Source organism: Argopecten irradians, chromosome 1, assembly GCF_041381155.1.
Source record: "Argopecten irradians isolate NY chromosome 1, Ai_NY, whole genome shotgun sequence".
NCBI lineage: Eukaryota > Metazoa > Mollusca > Bivalvia > Pectinida > Pectinidae > Argopecten > Argopecten irradians.
In genome coordinates this window covers 55,305,527-55,321,946 of record NC_091134.1, presented here as the reverse complement: position 1 = coordinate 55,321,946, position 16,420 = coordinate 55,305,527, and the positions used below count along the sequence as shown (strand labels likewise).

The 16,420-nt window shown below is 34.3% G+C and overlaps 1 protein-coding gene across 1 annotated transcript; it reads right to left on the bottom strand.

Annotated features, from left to right (window-relative positions):
- Positions 1–948: 948 nt before the first annotated feature.
- LOC138333958 (uncharacterized) lies at positions 949–10,733 on the bottom strand. Its single transcript, XM_069282706.1, has 8 exons — positions 10,566–10,733; positions 9,275–9,324; positions 8,931–8,997; positions 8,075–8,185; positions 6,034–6,133; positions 3,484–3,572; positions 3,245–3,355; positions 949–2,834 (listed from the first exon to the last, which is right to left on the bottom strand). Exons 1-8 carry the CDS (start codon positions 10,731–10,733, stop codon positions 2,658–2,660), a joined length of 873 nt encoding a protein of 290 aa, XP_069138807.1. The 3' UTR covers positions 949–2,657.
- Positions 10,734–16,420: the final 5,687 nt, after the last annotated feature.

The following is a 16,420-nucleotide window of genomic DNA, read 5'->3' as shown; positions in this document are numbered from 1 at the left end:
TCATCGTCAACAAATTCGATTGAACTGCTGATTGGAATCGAGTCATTCATATGTTCCCGCCAAAAGTGGGGTCATGACCTCACGTTGCTACGCCATCGACTATTCACGTAACAATAGAATCGCCGCGCGTGTTGACATTATACATTGATAATGATAATACTAGAAAGCATGGTTATTGAGTCCATGTCAGTGCAAACTGTAAATATTAGGCTATCAATGATAGTTCATCAATGATACGTATACGATAACATATCTCATGTTATCACATATCCACCACGAGACGTGATTTGTAATGTCCATACTTGCTTGCTCTAGTTAGGCGTCCTGTTAAGGTATTAATGGTCAAGTTTTATTTCTTTATGTGCATACATGTGCCAGGTTAATAAAGTGAAGAAAAGTCTGGTTGTCATGAGGAAACACCGGAATTCGGGTAATAACCGGCAATTGACCACGTACAACTTACATTTCGATTTCATTACCCAAACGTTGGTTTTATACATTTGAGGAACATCGCTAGAGTGGCTGGACCATGCAGTGAAGAAGTCGATTTACGCTTCTCAATTATTGGTGCTAAGATCCTTTGGTCAATTATTATTCAAACAAAAACGATGTCGCAACTCATTCTAGAGCAATAATCTACATAATATTCTGTTAGATAACCACGAAACAAAATATGGCATAAATATATTGTTCTACATTTCTTATATTACATATACACAATACTGAAAAGATCCATGACATTGTGAAGTATTTCAATTGAAATCGTTGAAATTTCAATAGATACAATATGTACGCTGTACTCATAGCGGAACCAATGTCACGTAAGTTAAACAAATTAATTACATAATCACCGAGGAGGTGATGAAATTGTTTTTTATACAGGAGCATGCACATAATATGTTAAACACACTACTGTAAAAAAAAAAAAAAAGAAAAAAAAGATTTGAGTAGTTCTAGACAAAAGTTGCTTTACTTCACTAGAAAGGGCATACAACTGGTTTGTTTCCGATATACATATATGTGCAAATTCTAATGTATCAAATGAGAATTCATTGTTTTATAATAAAAAAAAGTTTATATACCCAAAAGTTCATAGTTGTATACAAAAATTCATTTTGTGTACAAAGGGATATTTGGTTGTTGAAAAAAAATATCTTTTGTATTGGTTACTCGAAACCAAATCGTGTTTGTGAGAACGACTTCACCTCTCCTTGTTGTTCCATTAGGTCCCCTGCCTAGGGCCTATATACTTTACTCAGGTGAGTATTTATGACTCCCTCTCTTTCTCCCAGTGAAGTGTATCCCCTGTAATAATAAGGGATTCACTGACTATGTCTCTGTTTTGTACACCTGTTTGTTCATAAAATCAAATATCATATAATTTGCTGACAAAAGACTGATTTGGTAGTGAAAATTAATTTGGTGAAAATTTGATATTTTCTACAAATATTTCATTTTGTGAAAGTTTCTGACAGGTGAAAGATTATATAATCTCACTTAAGAACATTTTCAAAAAAAGTTGATATTAAATCACTGTGTTAAACAAAAACCGTTTTTGTTTCCGCAAAATTTATGTACAAAATTCCAAGTGTCCCTTTTGGCGCCCCGTAGAATTGTCCCTTAAATAAAAATACTTCAAATTGAAATATATGTAACTCAAACTATTATGTTTTAACATAGAATGATTGATACATAAAACCAGAATATGCATTGTGAAAATGAAGATACAATTATAAGGGCACAGAGCAAGAAGTGCGAAGCACTTCTAAGGTAACACATGCATGAAAATATAAGAAAAAACACAATCTTTCAAATTCAGTCCTCCACACTGACAGCTTCAGTTTGCGGCCGCTATTTTCCCCACTGTAAAAAAATCCCATCAGCGTGAATGCGGTGCTTTGAAGTCAGCTCAATATATAATTAAGTATTTCAAACGCTTTTATGATCCGACAAACGTAATCTTCATCTGGCAGAAGTTCAGTGATATTGCTCTTTATTTGCAAGCGTTCAAGTGATAAACCAGTTTCCAATATAATCAGCTGGCCAAAAGCGAAATATCTGTTACAGAAATAAAAAAAATCTTCTTTTTTATGTGGTTTTCCTTCTCAAACAAGGGTTTGAGGTGTGCATAATTCGACTCCGTTATTTCCATAAATTGAACGTACACATGTATTAACATTGCATAATTAATGGTTTCTGAAACATCTGGCTGCGCTCTTTAAGACCTTGCCTTCAGTCATATTACATTACATATATTTGTCTATGAAGAGATGATTTTTATTCCGTCTTAGCATGTTACAGAGTTAGCTCCTTCGCAGTTAGGTATCGATTGTTACGTCTTTATTTTGTGAGCGCAATTTACGTCGTTTTCTCCGAAAAGTATGACGATATGCTCGTAAACACATGATGTCACAATCGATATGTACCCGCAAGGGCAGATAGCTGTGTAATATGCAAATACGGAATAACCTTGACGTTATTTTTAGTGACTGATATTTATCACAGTTATAAGTCACTTCCATTACTGCTTCCGTGTTTCTCCCCTTCTGGTACTGCGTACTTTGAGTGGTTGATATTTAATTCAGTTATTACTATACCCTCCTGTGTCGTCCCTTCCGGACATGCGCACTTTGATTGGTTGATATTTATCACAGTTATTAATAAACTCTGCCGTGTCGCCCCCTGAGGTACTGCACACTTGTAATAGGTTTATATTTATCGTTATTGGTCAAACTTTGAATGACTACATCATCGTCTGGTTGGATAAAGAATGCTAAAGATTGTCGACTCATTTTCCTCTTCGACTCCTTCTCAGAAATCACCACTCTGTGTTCCTGAAATCCAAAACAAAAATCGTGTTTAGGCATTCGTTTATACGTTAATTTGATGAATATGTAATATATAAGTTCTTCAGTTTGCGTTTTCCCGTCTGCTTAGATAAAATCACATTTTCAAAACAAATATCCAGTTTTCTGTTAATATCTCACTACATGTACAATGGATGGGTCCAGTTTTACTACGGTTATTAAAATTCTGGTACAAATGTATTTGTGTCAATATATCCCACGACGAGACTCTTTCTAAAATGAATAAGATGCACTTTCATGAAGTTTACGTACAATGAGTCCTTTACGAAATGTCTATTTTCCGTGGAAACGTAAAATAAATATCTCACTCCTCAAACCTTCTATCCGCGAAATAAAATGATTGAAAGCAACTTGAAACACCCCAGAAGAAACCTTACCGTAGCGATTAGTTGGTCGGAAGTCCATCTCTGCATCATGTCTCCGATGTTGATCACTATGGTACCAGGCATGGGTGTAGCAGGTATGTACTTACCGTCAAGATTTTTCACCTTGTCAATGTAATGGAAGAAAACTAAAGTCGATTACGTATTATTATATCCAACTGAGTATAGGTACAGAATTAAAGAGAACTATTAAGTATATTTATCGGAATTACAAAATTTACATTACTATTTACCTCTAGACCGCCTGTGTCATCCTGAAATAGCATTGATAAAGAACCAAAGTCGGTATGCTCCCCACACCACAATTGGTTTGGCTCAAGGACTGAAAAAAAAACCCAAAAATAACACCAGGAGAAATGACATCGCTCTTGGCTGGTTTAGTCTTGTAGACTCCATCAGATTAGATCAGAGCAGATCAGATCATGATCTTGCGCGGCACATGATCTTGCGTACACGTAATTTCAGTTAATTTTAATTAACTAACAAACTTATACAGACATAAAAAGTACAGAATGGCAATGTATATTCTAATACAATTTCTGTTTTCACTCTAAGATGCACATGTACCATGTTACAATGGGGCCATAGTGGAAGAATGGCTGAAAGTGCTATCTAATTTAAAAAGTCGTAAACATTTTTTTAATTTGACATTTGTAAAAATAACAAACTGATTTATAATTCAATTATTTTGTTTTTAATCGAAATTTAAATGTTCAATGAAATAAAATGATTATCATAATATGATTGAAATAGGATTATATAATGTAACTGCGCAAGAGCATGTGCCATGTTTACTTCAAGTTCCAACATGGGGTAAGGTCAAAGTTTTTGTTTATTTTTCGGATACTGGAAAACAAATGTTTGGTCCTTGCTGTCACTATATATATATATGATAAAACAATAAATAAATATTTAATAATTTATCTATCGGCTATGAAATTCTTAGGTGCGCAAGATCATGTACCGGCATTGTATATCGAAATATATATATATATAGCTAAACTAAGCCCTAGTGCTATCAAAGTCATTACTTTCTTTGCTTTAAACTTAAAGCGAACGGTTATCGGTTTTATTCAGATTAAGTACATTTAGTACATGCGTCCGACTATATGATGTCTATACTATGCTATCGATGATAGATTATCACTAATACAATAATAATTATCTATTATGGCCTGGTTGAGAGAGTATAATTGCCTCATAGTATTGTCGAGGGATGGAATAATGCCCGAGCCGAAGGCAATTGTCGCAAAAATCTGTTTCTTTAAACGAGATCCGGATTCATGAAGATTGAAAGTAGATAAATATAGCACAAGTGAACTGTCTTCAGTAGAAAAGTAACATTTGTTTCCTTCCTCGTACACCGCCTGTCCGCCATCTTGATGTCTTGGTCGAAACCCCGTATAGTGACGTCATAATAGATTAATGTTCAATCTAGCGCCCCGGGGAAGTAAACAATAAACATCATGTTATCACATGTCCACCAGGGGTTGTGATCTATTACGTCTGTTTTATTTCAGTGTCCTATTAAGTAAGTCACGTTTTGTTTATGAGCATACATGAGCAAGGTTAAGAAAGTGAAGGAAAGTCATCCCCAGCTAGTTTTTACCTGAATTCATGAGAAGATATTTTACGTGTTTATACGTCTTCATTTATTTACATGTTTTCGACATGTGTTCTCGAAACAATGTCGATGTTTTGTCTCTGCAAATGTGATTTCGGGTAAATAAATATTTCGAAATATATGTGTCATCACTGTCTAGTGTTATTGTTTCGGTCTACGTGTATTTCTATAATACTCGAATCTGAAACAAATCAATAACAGAAAAAATAAACTCATTGAACAAGCAGTAAGGTCACGTAATGATTGCCATTTATGTTGTTGCTTTATTTCTTTCATACCAACGGGTGTAATAATGGCTGGTCTAGGGCAATACACTCATACCGCCTGAGGCTATATTGCATAGCTACCAATGCAATAAAGCCTTGTGACGTCAAGGCGTCAACAAAATTTTAACATTTTTTACTTGACTGGTTTTACTATAAAGGATGCAAACAACGAAATTTTTGTTGAAAATATCACGTAATTTTTCATGTATGAAAAATTGACTTTCAGCCGTGGATTTCTTCGAATTTATTTCAAAATGACGGGATATTATAGTTGTAAAATTGCAATAGAACGTCGAGGTATGAAAGAAAAATACTCTTTCATAAGTGAATATGAAGGATAGGGATATTCTACCCTCGGGATCACAAAATGTTGCAAAACCCTCGGCAAGCCTGGGATTTTACTATTTCGTGACCCTCGGGTAGAATATCCTATCCTTCATATCCACATATGAAAGCGTCTTATAATATTAACTTCGCCGTTATACTATAAACCAACTTTCTTTCGCGGTTACTAAAATTCGCGATTTCTATTTCAAAACAAGTTCGCAAAGATTACCATTCAAGGATATAAAATTGTCTGGGAATTCCTAATGATATAAATATTCATTTGCGGAGATAAACTTACGCGAATTTACTTGGATCGCGAAATTCGCAAAAGTAAATTGGACGCGAAAGAAAGCTGGTTTGCAGTATTCCAGAGAAAGAAAACCAACAATGTATTCTGTTTAAGTAGAATCAACAGACACAGTAGAGAGTAATCATTGACATCAACATAATGTCGCCAAGATGTTACGTATCATAGAAATGTTGGTCAAAAATGAATATGTACGCTTATTCACTGTATCATAATCAGCAATATATGTTGAATATTAAAAAGAACGTTAAGATCTTACCAGCATTTTCAGGCAGAGCGGGGTACAACATTGTTTTCAGCAGCGAAGAGTTTCCTGATTGTCCAAATCGAGCATGACATTTCCTTAAAAAATGTTTATCCTGCAAAATTACGTTAAGTTCAATACTGTATAATTGCGTCTTTTCTTATTTTTGTATCTCACCCTAGGGTAACGACAAGCTACATGAGATCTTCACACGTGAGACACAAAGTGGTGAATATGGTAAAACAAAAAAACCCAACATAATTCACTCTCTTAGGAGTGAGACAGGAGATCTCAACACTCGTGTCCTTGACAACTTCATCCCAACGTGGATGAACGATTCTATTATCCTATACCATGTTACTGTTCATAATTGTTTCACAGAATTCATAACCCTATAGTCTCATTTGAGAATGACACTGGTTGGGATTTGTATCGTTTGGATGGCAATAGTTAAGTTCCCACCATGGTTTGTATAGTGTCATACAGTGGCGTAGGAAGATGAAACGTCATGTAAACGCACACCTACAGGAGGAGATTAATTCAACTCCCAACCATATAATATATGTGTACATTTTTCATATATCACTAAATTTAATCCTTGTACACATTTATAGACAGGGGGTCGCTAAAAGGAAATTATTAACGAATACGCAAATTGGTCAAATTAGCGTGTGAGCGTCGAAGGCGCGAGATTTTTGTGTTTTATTTAGGGTCTGAGGGTGACCCCCGGGATGAGTTTTATGTATTTTGATGATTTTGCGATCGCCCGAAAGAGCGAGATTTTGGTGTTTGGGGGGGGGGGGGGGGGTTCCGGGTGTCTCCCCCGAGAAAAAATTACGATTTAGAATGGCTTAGATGAGTTTTACGATGCATTTTGATGAATTTGCGAGCGCCCAAAGGCGCGAGAATTTGGTGTTAGGGGGGTCCGGGGGTCTCCCCCGGGAAAAAAATTACGATTTAGAATGGCTGAGATGAGTTTTACGATAAAGTTTAATGATTATAAAGCGTTCTTAACATGGTAATTTTTCGATTTAAAGCTACCTGCATTTAGAAATGATAATCGTCATAACATTATGCAACCCTACTCGATCTGAATATACCGGCTTCACACCATCGGCACATTGTTGTGTAACATAAAAAAATGAACTGATTGTCTCGCTAAGACATATAAACAAATTGATCTTTTAAGAGACATTTTTTAAAACAGTACATAGAATCCCTTGATGGACATTTTTAGTCTAGTTTGTGTGTATTGAATTTTTACTATTTAAGGTTTGACATTATGTGCTTGAACGTTTTAGGAAATGCGCTGCGCAGCGGAAAATTTTCTAGAATGAAGTACGAAAAATGTGCAGGAGGACCCTGTTTTCTTTCAAATAAGCATTTTTAGAAAATTTCAGTCGGCGAAAATGGGGAGGAGGGGCAAATAGACATGTTTGCCCCCCCGTCCTGTGGAACGGGGGGGGGGGGGCAGTTGCACCCCCTGCCCCCCCCCCCCCCCCCGCTTCCTACGCCCCTGTCATATATATGACATATATATATTAATTTATGTGTGTTAAACATAAATGGTTTTAGCGCTGATCGTTATCATTATTACATGTGTATAACAATAAGGGAGACTACTCGTGGTGTTTTAGCCAGGACGACAAACTCTTAACGGAGTTGTCGTCTTTAGCTTGGTACATTGCGCATGCGCCAGTTAGAAGAAAAAATCACTTGGCGCCTTGAAAACCACCACCCACCCCATCCTCCTTTATGTAGGTCAATACCAGGGATCTGCAATGATGGGGCATAATGCAACTCCAACCTTTGTAGCCCTGGGTATATTTTTGAGATAAATCTGATTGAATACTTTTAGTAAAAATTTTTATTATACTTTAATGAATATGATAGTTTTATTTGTATTTTTTTCACGTCATTTGTTAATTTAATAAATGGCATAATTCAATTTCAACCGGAGACTAATTTTGTGGGTTTTTTAAAACCAGGTTGCAAACATAGCATATCTTTAATTCGATGTAGCGCTAAATAGCGTTTAGGGATTGAAGAAACTTACCTCTAAACCAAGTCCTATTGACAAAAGGTCTAGAATCCGTAGAGCCAAGGTTTCGCAAGAGGCGCGAAAATTTTTAATTGTTTCCTCAAAACCTTCCGAATCTGGCAGGACCTGTTAATTGTATGAAATTCATAAAAGCCTAATAATGTTTTAATTCCATTTTTTATTGTAAACAAAAGATCTCTTGGCGCCAACCAAAGAATGATGTATGTCTGACAATGGAAAGAGGAATATTTTCTATGCTTTTCAAACTTTAAACATCAAAATCCAAGATGGATGCTTGTCCGCCATCTTGTCGATGGATCGACCCCAAAATGCCATATGCATAACTAAGGTCATAGAGGAACCTACATATGAAATATGAGATAGATTACTAAAGCACTTTCTGATAAATAATGGTAACAAACTTCAACTTTCAAAATCCAAGCTGGCTGCCTGTCGGCTATCTTGTAATTCGATCGGATCTTAATATGATATGCACAACTAAAGTCATTGAGAACCTACATTATGAAATCTGAGGCGGATCCCTCTAGTGCTTTCTGATAAATAATGGTAACAAACTTCAACTATCAAAATCCAAGATAACTGCCTGTTGGCCTTCTTATTGACTGATTGGTCCCAAAATGCAATAGGCACAGCTACTTCTAGGGTCCTAGGGAATCAAGCACATGAAATTATAACCTGATGACGATATAAGTTTATGAAATTTTTTTAATAGTGCTTTTATTGAAGACGTGCTAATATATCGTATGTATCGACTAATAACGTACTTCATTGACTTTAATACAAGATCAGTAGTACAAGTTTTCAGGTACAACGCAATGGTACATGGATGTATCGGATGATAAAATTTTACCTCCTCTCCAGTCTGCGGAGTGTATTTATACGATTCCTTGTAATCACTAGGGCGCTTTGGATTCAAACTTTAAAAAAAAAGAACGTTTATATGTATAGACATTAGTATACATAATGGCATGGTTATAAAGTGACTGAAATATCTACTGATAAATCTATTGGTAAATGTGGCACTATTCAAGGTTTGTTATCACGTATACATTACAAAGTTAGTTACTTAGTTTGAAAATAAGTAACAAGAGATTTAATAAAAAAATATTGATGGTTACCTTTTCTGTTTGTATTGGTATCCAACCATTGATGACGATTTCAGTATTGGGATCCCGTTGGTATTTCTCCTTATACTCCGGTGGCATTTCAAAGAAGGTCTTACTCACGGACAACATTTTATCGATCTAACGGTAAAACAAGTGACAGATATAAAAAGTAAACGGGTTAAAATTTTTAGGATCTTATCTTTTCTTTTCTTCCTTACTGACTTTATCTTTCCTAATGCCTCCCTTGGCACCGCCTCACTTTTGGCCTTGAGTTGAGCGTTCGCCCCTGTGAGGAAGGCTCTGGGTTCTGTCCCCTGGCCGAGACATCTGCTTAGCGCTCAGTACACAGGGAGTGGGGACGACTGGTTCGCCCGTTGTCAGTATAATGTGACCGGGTGGAGTGTGTTGCTTGGTGTCTTCGGCGGCATGCTTCAGTGATATAGCACTATAAAAAGGGCAACAGTTCCACTTTACAAGAAGACACAACATAAATATACCGCAGTCTCCCAAAAACACGCACCTCGCTAAACATACACGCAACACACCGCATGCATGGGAGGCCGTCCTTACATGACCATAGCTGTTAATAGGACGTTAATTAATCAAACAAACAAACAAACAAACATAAAAAGTAAACGGGTAAAAATTAAACTTTATAACCATATAATTAAGAAAGTGGAATAGACAATAAGTTTTCAAAAGCATACAAGTGATACATGTACTAATAAATTGTATACACATGTAGCCTAACCGCACAAGGTCCAATGTGATTAACTTTAATTTAATTCATCAGACGTTATACTAACATAGATGCATTTGTAGAATTATGGTATGCATGTATTATCATGTTGAAAGGTACGCGCAGCTGTAGTATGCCGTACACTTTAATGTCAACATGCATACATGTATGTCGTACACTAAAAAAATCACTGCGTGCGGTAAGCTGTACAACAGAACCAAAATAAATCTGTTGATTTTCTGCATAAGCGAATGCTATATAAGATTTAGAGGTATGTTCAATATCTGGACATCATAATTGTATAATCGATACATGGTTTGGTAATTTTCAAGCAGTGAAATGTTGTATTTGGATGTCTCTAAAGTTTACAGGGCCGATTATCGCCGGTACTAGACGGCATGTTTTCACTTGCCGATCAGTAGATATACACACCTCCAATGAGGCATTTTTATCGTTCCTATACAATGAACACCTTGTGCTTGAATACACAACATAGCTGTATATGTATCAATGCATCGCCGCAAACACGTGCTATTACTGGCATCCGTACATGCGCAAATATTATATATTTTCAGTCATCAATAATACATTTAACCATTTTCACATGACTTCAGAGAATATGTAGAAGTATGCCACATACCAGAGCTTGTTGAATGCCATGATTTTTGATGTAACAGAAACCGATGTCTCTGAAGGCTCCACATATGGAGTTTCCTACAATCTGGAGAGATTCTGTGTCCACTTTATCTTCCATGTCAATTCTGTAGGGCCTCATGTCAACTACTGGTATGTTTGTCATCGTCGCCATGATAAACCGTATGATTGATATCCAGTTAATCTTCAGGTGAGTTGTTCAGATGACCACAATGACTGTTGTCAGTCAAATGTGTGGTATACACTACATGATGGGGTCGATTAAGGTCACTGAATAAGACGCGGTACGGTTGTATAGAACTATATGTCGGCAGTTGTGTGAATACACGGATATACACAGGATTCATAGGTCTCCGTAAAAAGCTCCTTTCTCACACTTTTAAGAGATCAAAGAAATTATACAGTTACTAGAGAACAATGGCACATCAATTATGATATACTCTGATTTAGTACAATTTTTACAGGTAAATTTTTCACTTATACTTACAAATAGTCGAAATAGCATTTTTTTGTTATATTTTCGTTATTCCTCCAAATCAAGCTTATACCTCATATATTGTTCATTCAAGAATTATATTGGTTTTTTTTAATTACCGCAATCAATATTCGTATTTGCTTGTTTGTATGTTTGTGGCCAGACTGTGGAGCGAGTTTTGTAAGAGTGTGTACACATAGTTTATTTTATGTATCTACACACTAACAACAACCATCTTGAATAAATAAGGCCTTCCTCACAGAGGATGACAGGGTATTTATTAAATAAAAGCAAATGATAAACCAATATAATACATGACAAAACTTATGTGAAATACCTATAAAACAATATTTGCTTCAAGAATTAATAAACCAAAAAGCCGATGTGGGGTTTACAAAGTAAAACCCCAAAAAAGCACTTATGTGGGATATACAAAATAAAAACCTTTATAGAATGGAAAAGGGCGGGAGTTCAAATTTAAAGTTTTAAAGCCAAATTCAAAACAGGTTAAAACTGTTGATGCAGGAAAATTTCAATATGGCTGCATGACGCTAAGGGTTCTGATGAAATTTTTGGGGTCTGGCTTGGAGCGGACATGAAATAAATAAAACTCGCAATAGTATTGCGTTTGCACGCAAAAATATTGCGTTCGCCTTTTTTATTTTTATCTTTTTCATGTCCGCTCTCAGCCACCGTATGTAAGTGTTTAGATACATACTATATATATATAATGAGTTGCTAATTTATATTTTTGCTTACTATTTAATTACTTCTTTAAGTAATTAGATATTTTTTATAATCTATTATATATTTTGAACAGAGTATTAGTTATAATCTCCTGAGTATTTACAGATTTATACTTGCATATTTTTTATTTGTTAGAATTCGGTAACTTGAACTAGGTTATTGTGTATTAATCATTTATATCTATTATAGTGGTTATTCGTATGTGTAATCTTATCTTAAGCGGGATACATTATATTTTAATTATTTATAGTATCAGATGCATATTTAATGTTGCGTCCCTTTAATATTTCTACTGTATACTGCGTGTATCGCTCAGTGTTGACGATCTGTGTCTCTGGTTCAGTGTAGTTTTGTTTGGTCTGTTTACAGAATGTTCATCTTCATCATCGTCATCATTATTGCTTGTCATGTGTGCCTCCTTATTTACTTGTTGAATAAACCGAAAAATCACGACCCTGTACTTGTCTTTATATACTTACCAGTACGGTTACATTTATGTATGTTTAAATGAAAACATATCTGCAGAAATCATTTGACATTTACCAATAACACTGTAAAAATGGGAAATGAAATCGTATACCAAATCGTATCTTCATGATATGACCTTATGTATTGCACTGTAGACGTCAATATGATGATTTGTAGCAGTACTGCAAAAAAATCAATTTGAGCTTTTATTTGACTTTGTAAAACTAAAACCTATGTATTGTAAGTACTTCTCAAAAATTTGATAATTTTGGAGGTGAACAACATATTGTGAATATAAAAATTACGGCACATTTAACCTTAATAATTAATTTGATACCAAATATGACCATGTTGTTTGTTATTTGCAAACTACATGGCATTCTCGGTACTCCAGGGCTTCCGGTCACTACGATCTATCCACCCCTGGAATATATCATAGTAAAACTACAGGCAGCTCCGGGTAAAAACTCTGAACCAAACACAGGCCTGCAAAGATTTCCTTTGAAGGCTACAGAGAGAACGACACTCCACTTATACGGCTTTTTGACGTGCATGCCATCAATGGGCTAAATTACCTGTTTTGTTCGGTTGCCTCCAGTTTTGCAATCTATCGTAAAAGATTGGAACCAGTGGAGTATCGAGGATGACTACATGGAAAAAGTAGAATGCATGAAGGTTTTTAACTTAAATCACACCATGTTACAAAGTACTTGTCAACCTAAACCTAAAGAGTCGACAGTCTGATATATAAACACATATTGGTCAAATAATGGTGAAATGAGACAGTTTTTAAACATCATGTAAATGTATGTAAAACCATGAAATATCGGAAAGCACACGTGAAATCCAAGTAAATCAGATAATAACTGCTATCATAACATAACTACCCCTATGCTAGTTTTAAAAAGTGTGAGAAAGGAGAACACACCGTACAAACAGCGTTTACTAACATTCTGTTGTGTCAAACCAACAACAAAATACTATCCAATTCATATATAAAACAACCGTCCTAAAAACTCGCCAAACAAGGACATTTGAACTTATTTGATGTAGATCTGCTTGGCGTGTCAATGACCTTATTTGGTCTGCTTGGCGGTCCATGAAGCAGAGAAAGTATTTGGTTTTCTACGCAGAGTTTAGAAAAATCTACAATATTTATTTCTATATCCCTTGTTTACAGAAATATGACAGCTTTTTGTTGTTACATTTATCAACATATGGTCATGATTTCTTCCACAATTAATACATAAGCAGTCACTGTACACATGTACTGCATTCCGATTTCTATTAACATAGTTTGTACATATTTTTTCCTAATACCAACTTTTAAAGAGGTCCTCAAAACAATATTGTCTACGGCCATTATAGTTGGGTCCCTTTATATAACTCAATATCATATTTTTTCTTAAAGAGGCTCCACCACCGACAGAGCATAAACGGTACTTATCATTTGAAAAATAATTTGTGTTTACATACTTTTTAAAATATTTAATAAATATGTTTTGTTTTGACTCATAATCAGGATTCTGTTGGAGCATTCTAGTCTTCCATTGCAATGGTATTGAGTTAATTACTCGAAAGAACTCAATAAAATTAGTTGTCAAATTTTTCACATGATTTTTCAAAATTTAAGAAAACATAGTTTCAACTACACCAACGTTTGTATATAAAAAATGTGTTATTAAAATTAATAAAACTGTCATACATGACTTTAAATTTAACTTTAACTTTGTTGTTATCCGAAATAAATTTTTAAAAAACCCGATATTTCTGTAATTCTTGCACAATATCTAAAGGAGAGCCAAGTAAGTCTGTCAAAGATTGAATAAAATGGACAGAGCTAATCTATAACAGTTAATTTTACAATGTCTGTAATATTTCTTAAAGACAATCATTTAAAGATGATCCACCGCTGACGAATGGTACATATATTTTTTCTCTATCAAAACAGGAAGAGACGAATAAGTATTATTATTCAGTTACAAAAGTTATTTATTTTTCATCATTACCACCATTTAAACGTTTGGGCTTCTAATTTTACTTCAAGATAAAATTATTAAAAATAATTAATTGCATTCCGAAAAAATCTCTTGGGGACTATGTCCTATATGGAATGAAGTGCTGATTGCGCATGTACCAAAACAAATAAAATTGTTTTATGTTATTTTTTGTGTAAATTAGGCATTTATATACGCTATTAAACACAAATTATGGTTAAAATGATGAGCCCCTTTTATGGTCTGTCGGCGGTGGAGTATCGTTTAAAGCTTCTTAACAGAATTAAGTTTCTCTAAATAAATGTCATGGAAATCCCTTGGGTTTTTTCATTCTTTATCTTAAGACATGACACATTACAACACAATATTCAACGAGGTTGGATCTTATGATAATGTAAAGGAAGTGTCAGCTGCAAATTGATTGATTAAATATTCAGAGTCTTCTATTGTATAACCCTTAATATCAGGATGGAACTAATTGTTGCACTTAAAATTTCTACACATAGAAAAAAATGTATGGACTGATAGTGTCGCCCTGTCTAACTCAACGTAATATTTAAAAAAAATCGGAACAATGTTCATTATTTGCCACGCAACATGAATTCTCATTATAAAAAAACTTTTAATCTAGTTTAGAAAGGAAGGCCCAAAACCATAGAAAGATAAATTTTGAAGATAAAATTCAAAAGATTAAATTCCAAAGCTTCAAAAGCTTTTTTTTATATCAATGAGTAGGAGTAAACCAGGAATATTATCTTTTCTGTATTATGAATTAAATCAAACCTACTGCAATTGAGGATTAAATTTGCGTTAACGAATTCACCTACTTTTTTAAGAAACCCTTTTTGAGTTTAATAATACTGTTAAAACTGAATTAAATCTATTTGCAATAACTCAGGATATAATCTTATAATCAACATTTGGAAGAGTAAAAGGCCTCCATGTTTTTACATATAATTTAGACTTCCCTTCCTTTGTCATACAGGTTATCATACCTTAGCGTTGAGAAATTGACAACTTACCAAAGTCATACGATTGATTAAACGAATTAATAAAATCTATTAACATCAGACCGAAAAACTGCCAATTCCAGGAAACCTATTATCCTTGATTAATTCTAACGATTTAAGACATTTCTGATAGTTTATTTCACCATCAAGTAAATTTCTCTGCTCAAGAGAGTTTGGTAATGAAGGGATTGTCATTATCAAAATATAAATTAAATGTACATTTGTATTTGGTATTTCTACATTATTAAGGCTACTAGAATAAAGATTTTCATAATACAGTTTTTGTTCATTAAAAATATCATGTTGATCTGTAATTTCTTCATCAGAGTCTTTCAAAAGTTTTGGGAATAAGTTTTTCCTCATAATGTCTTTTTTCTAATTTACAGTAAAAAATTTGAGCCTCGATCACCTTCAACCTTCCATTGTGATTTTGCTCTCATGAAAATTCCTTTTATATTGTTCTCTCTTATTAGTCTCAGATCATTATCAACTTCCTCAATGGTTATATTATTTCTTTCTTTTTCCTAGTTTTAATTTTGAAGTCTTTTCTCTCTTCCTTTTCTTAAATGACGATCTTAAATGACGAGTAGGTGATTGTTTTACCTCTTATCAAAAGTAACATAGTTTCCCATAACAATCGATGATTTACACAATGTAGTAGTGTATCTAATCAAATTTTCATCATTCCATATGGATTTATAGCATACAAATATGGATTGCCCAACAGACTGTTATTGAATGTTCATTGTCCTCTCTATTTTTGTTGATTTACAATTCTATCATATAATATATTTGCAAATGATCAGAACGATAGCTTACACCATTACTGATAAGAGGATATAAATATGAAGATATTAAAAATGATCAAGCCTAGCTATAGAAAAATCTTAATTTACGTTTATACTTGCTATATTAAATTGGTTTAGACTAGGAGCGAAGATCACGTTTATATTATAGTGTATATTATGTTTGCTTTCACTCTGCACCTTTTATGTATATAATGACTAGCGTGGTAGACGTAATCCTAACCCTAAAACTAACTCTGTCGTTCTGATTGGAAAGCTTTCCTACGTGCTTTGACTACCTTCAGTACATTGATATCATTTGTTGTACCAATCGATATAGAAATACAACAACATATATA

Bases quoted from the DNA above. Each gene is read 5' to 3' on its own strand.
- LOC138333958 (XM_069282706.1), bottom strand. From the start codon at position 10,733: ATGGCGACGATGACAAACATACCAGTAGTTGACATGAGGCCCTACAGA. The intron at 8,186-8,930 runs GTAAAATTTTAT...TACAATTAACAG, and splicing joins CTCCGCAGACTGGAGAGGAG to GTCCTGCCAGATTCGGAAGG. The intron at 6,134-8,074 runs GTAAGTTTCTTC...GTAATTTTGCAG, and splicing joins CAATAGGACTTGGTTTAGAG to GATAAACATTTTTTAAGGAA.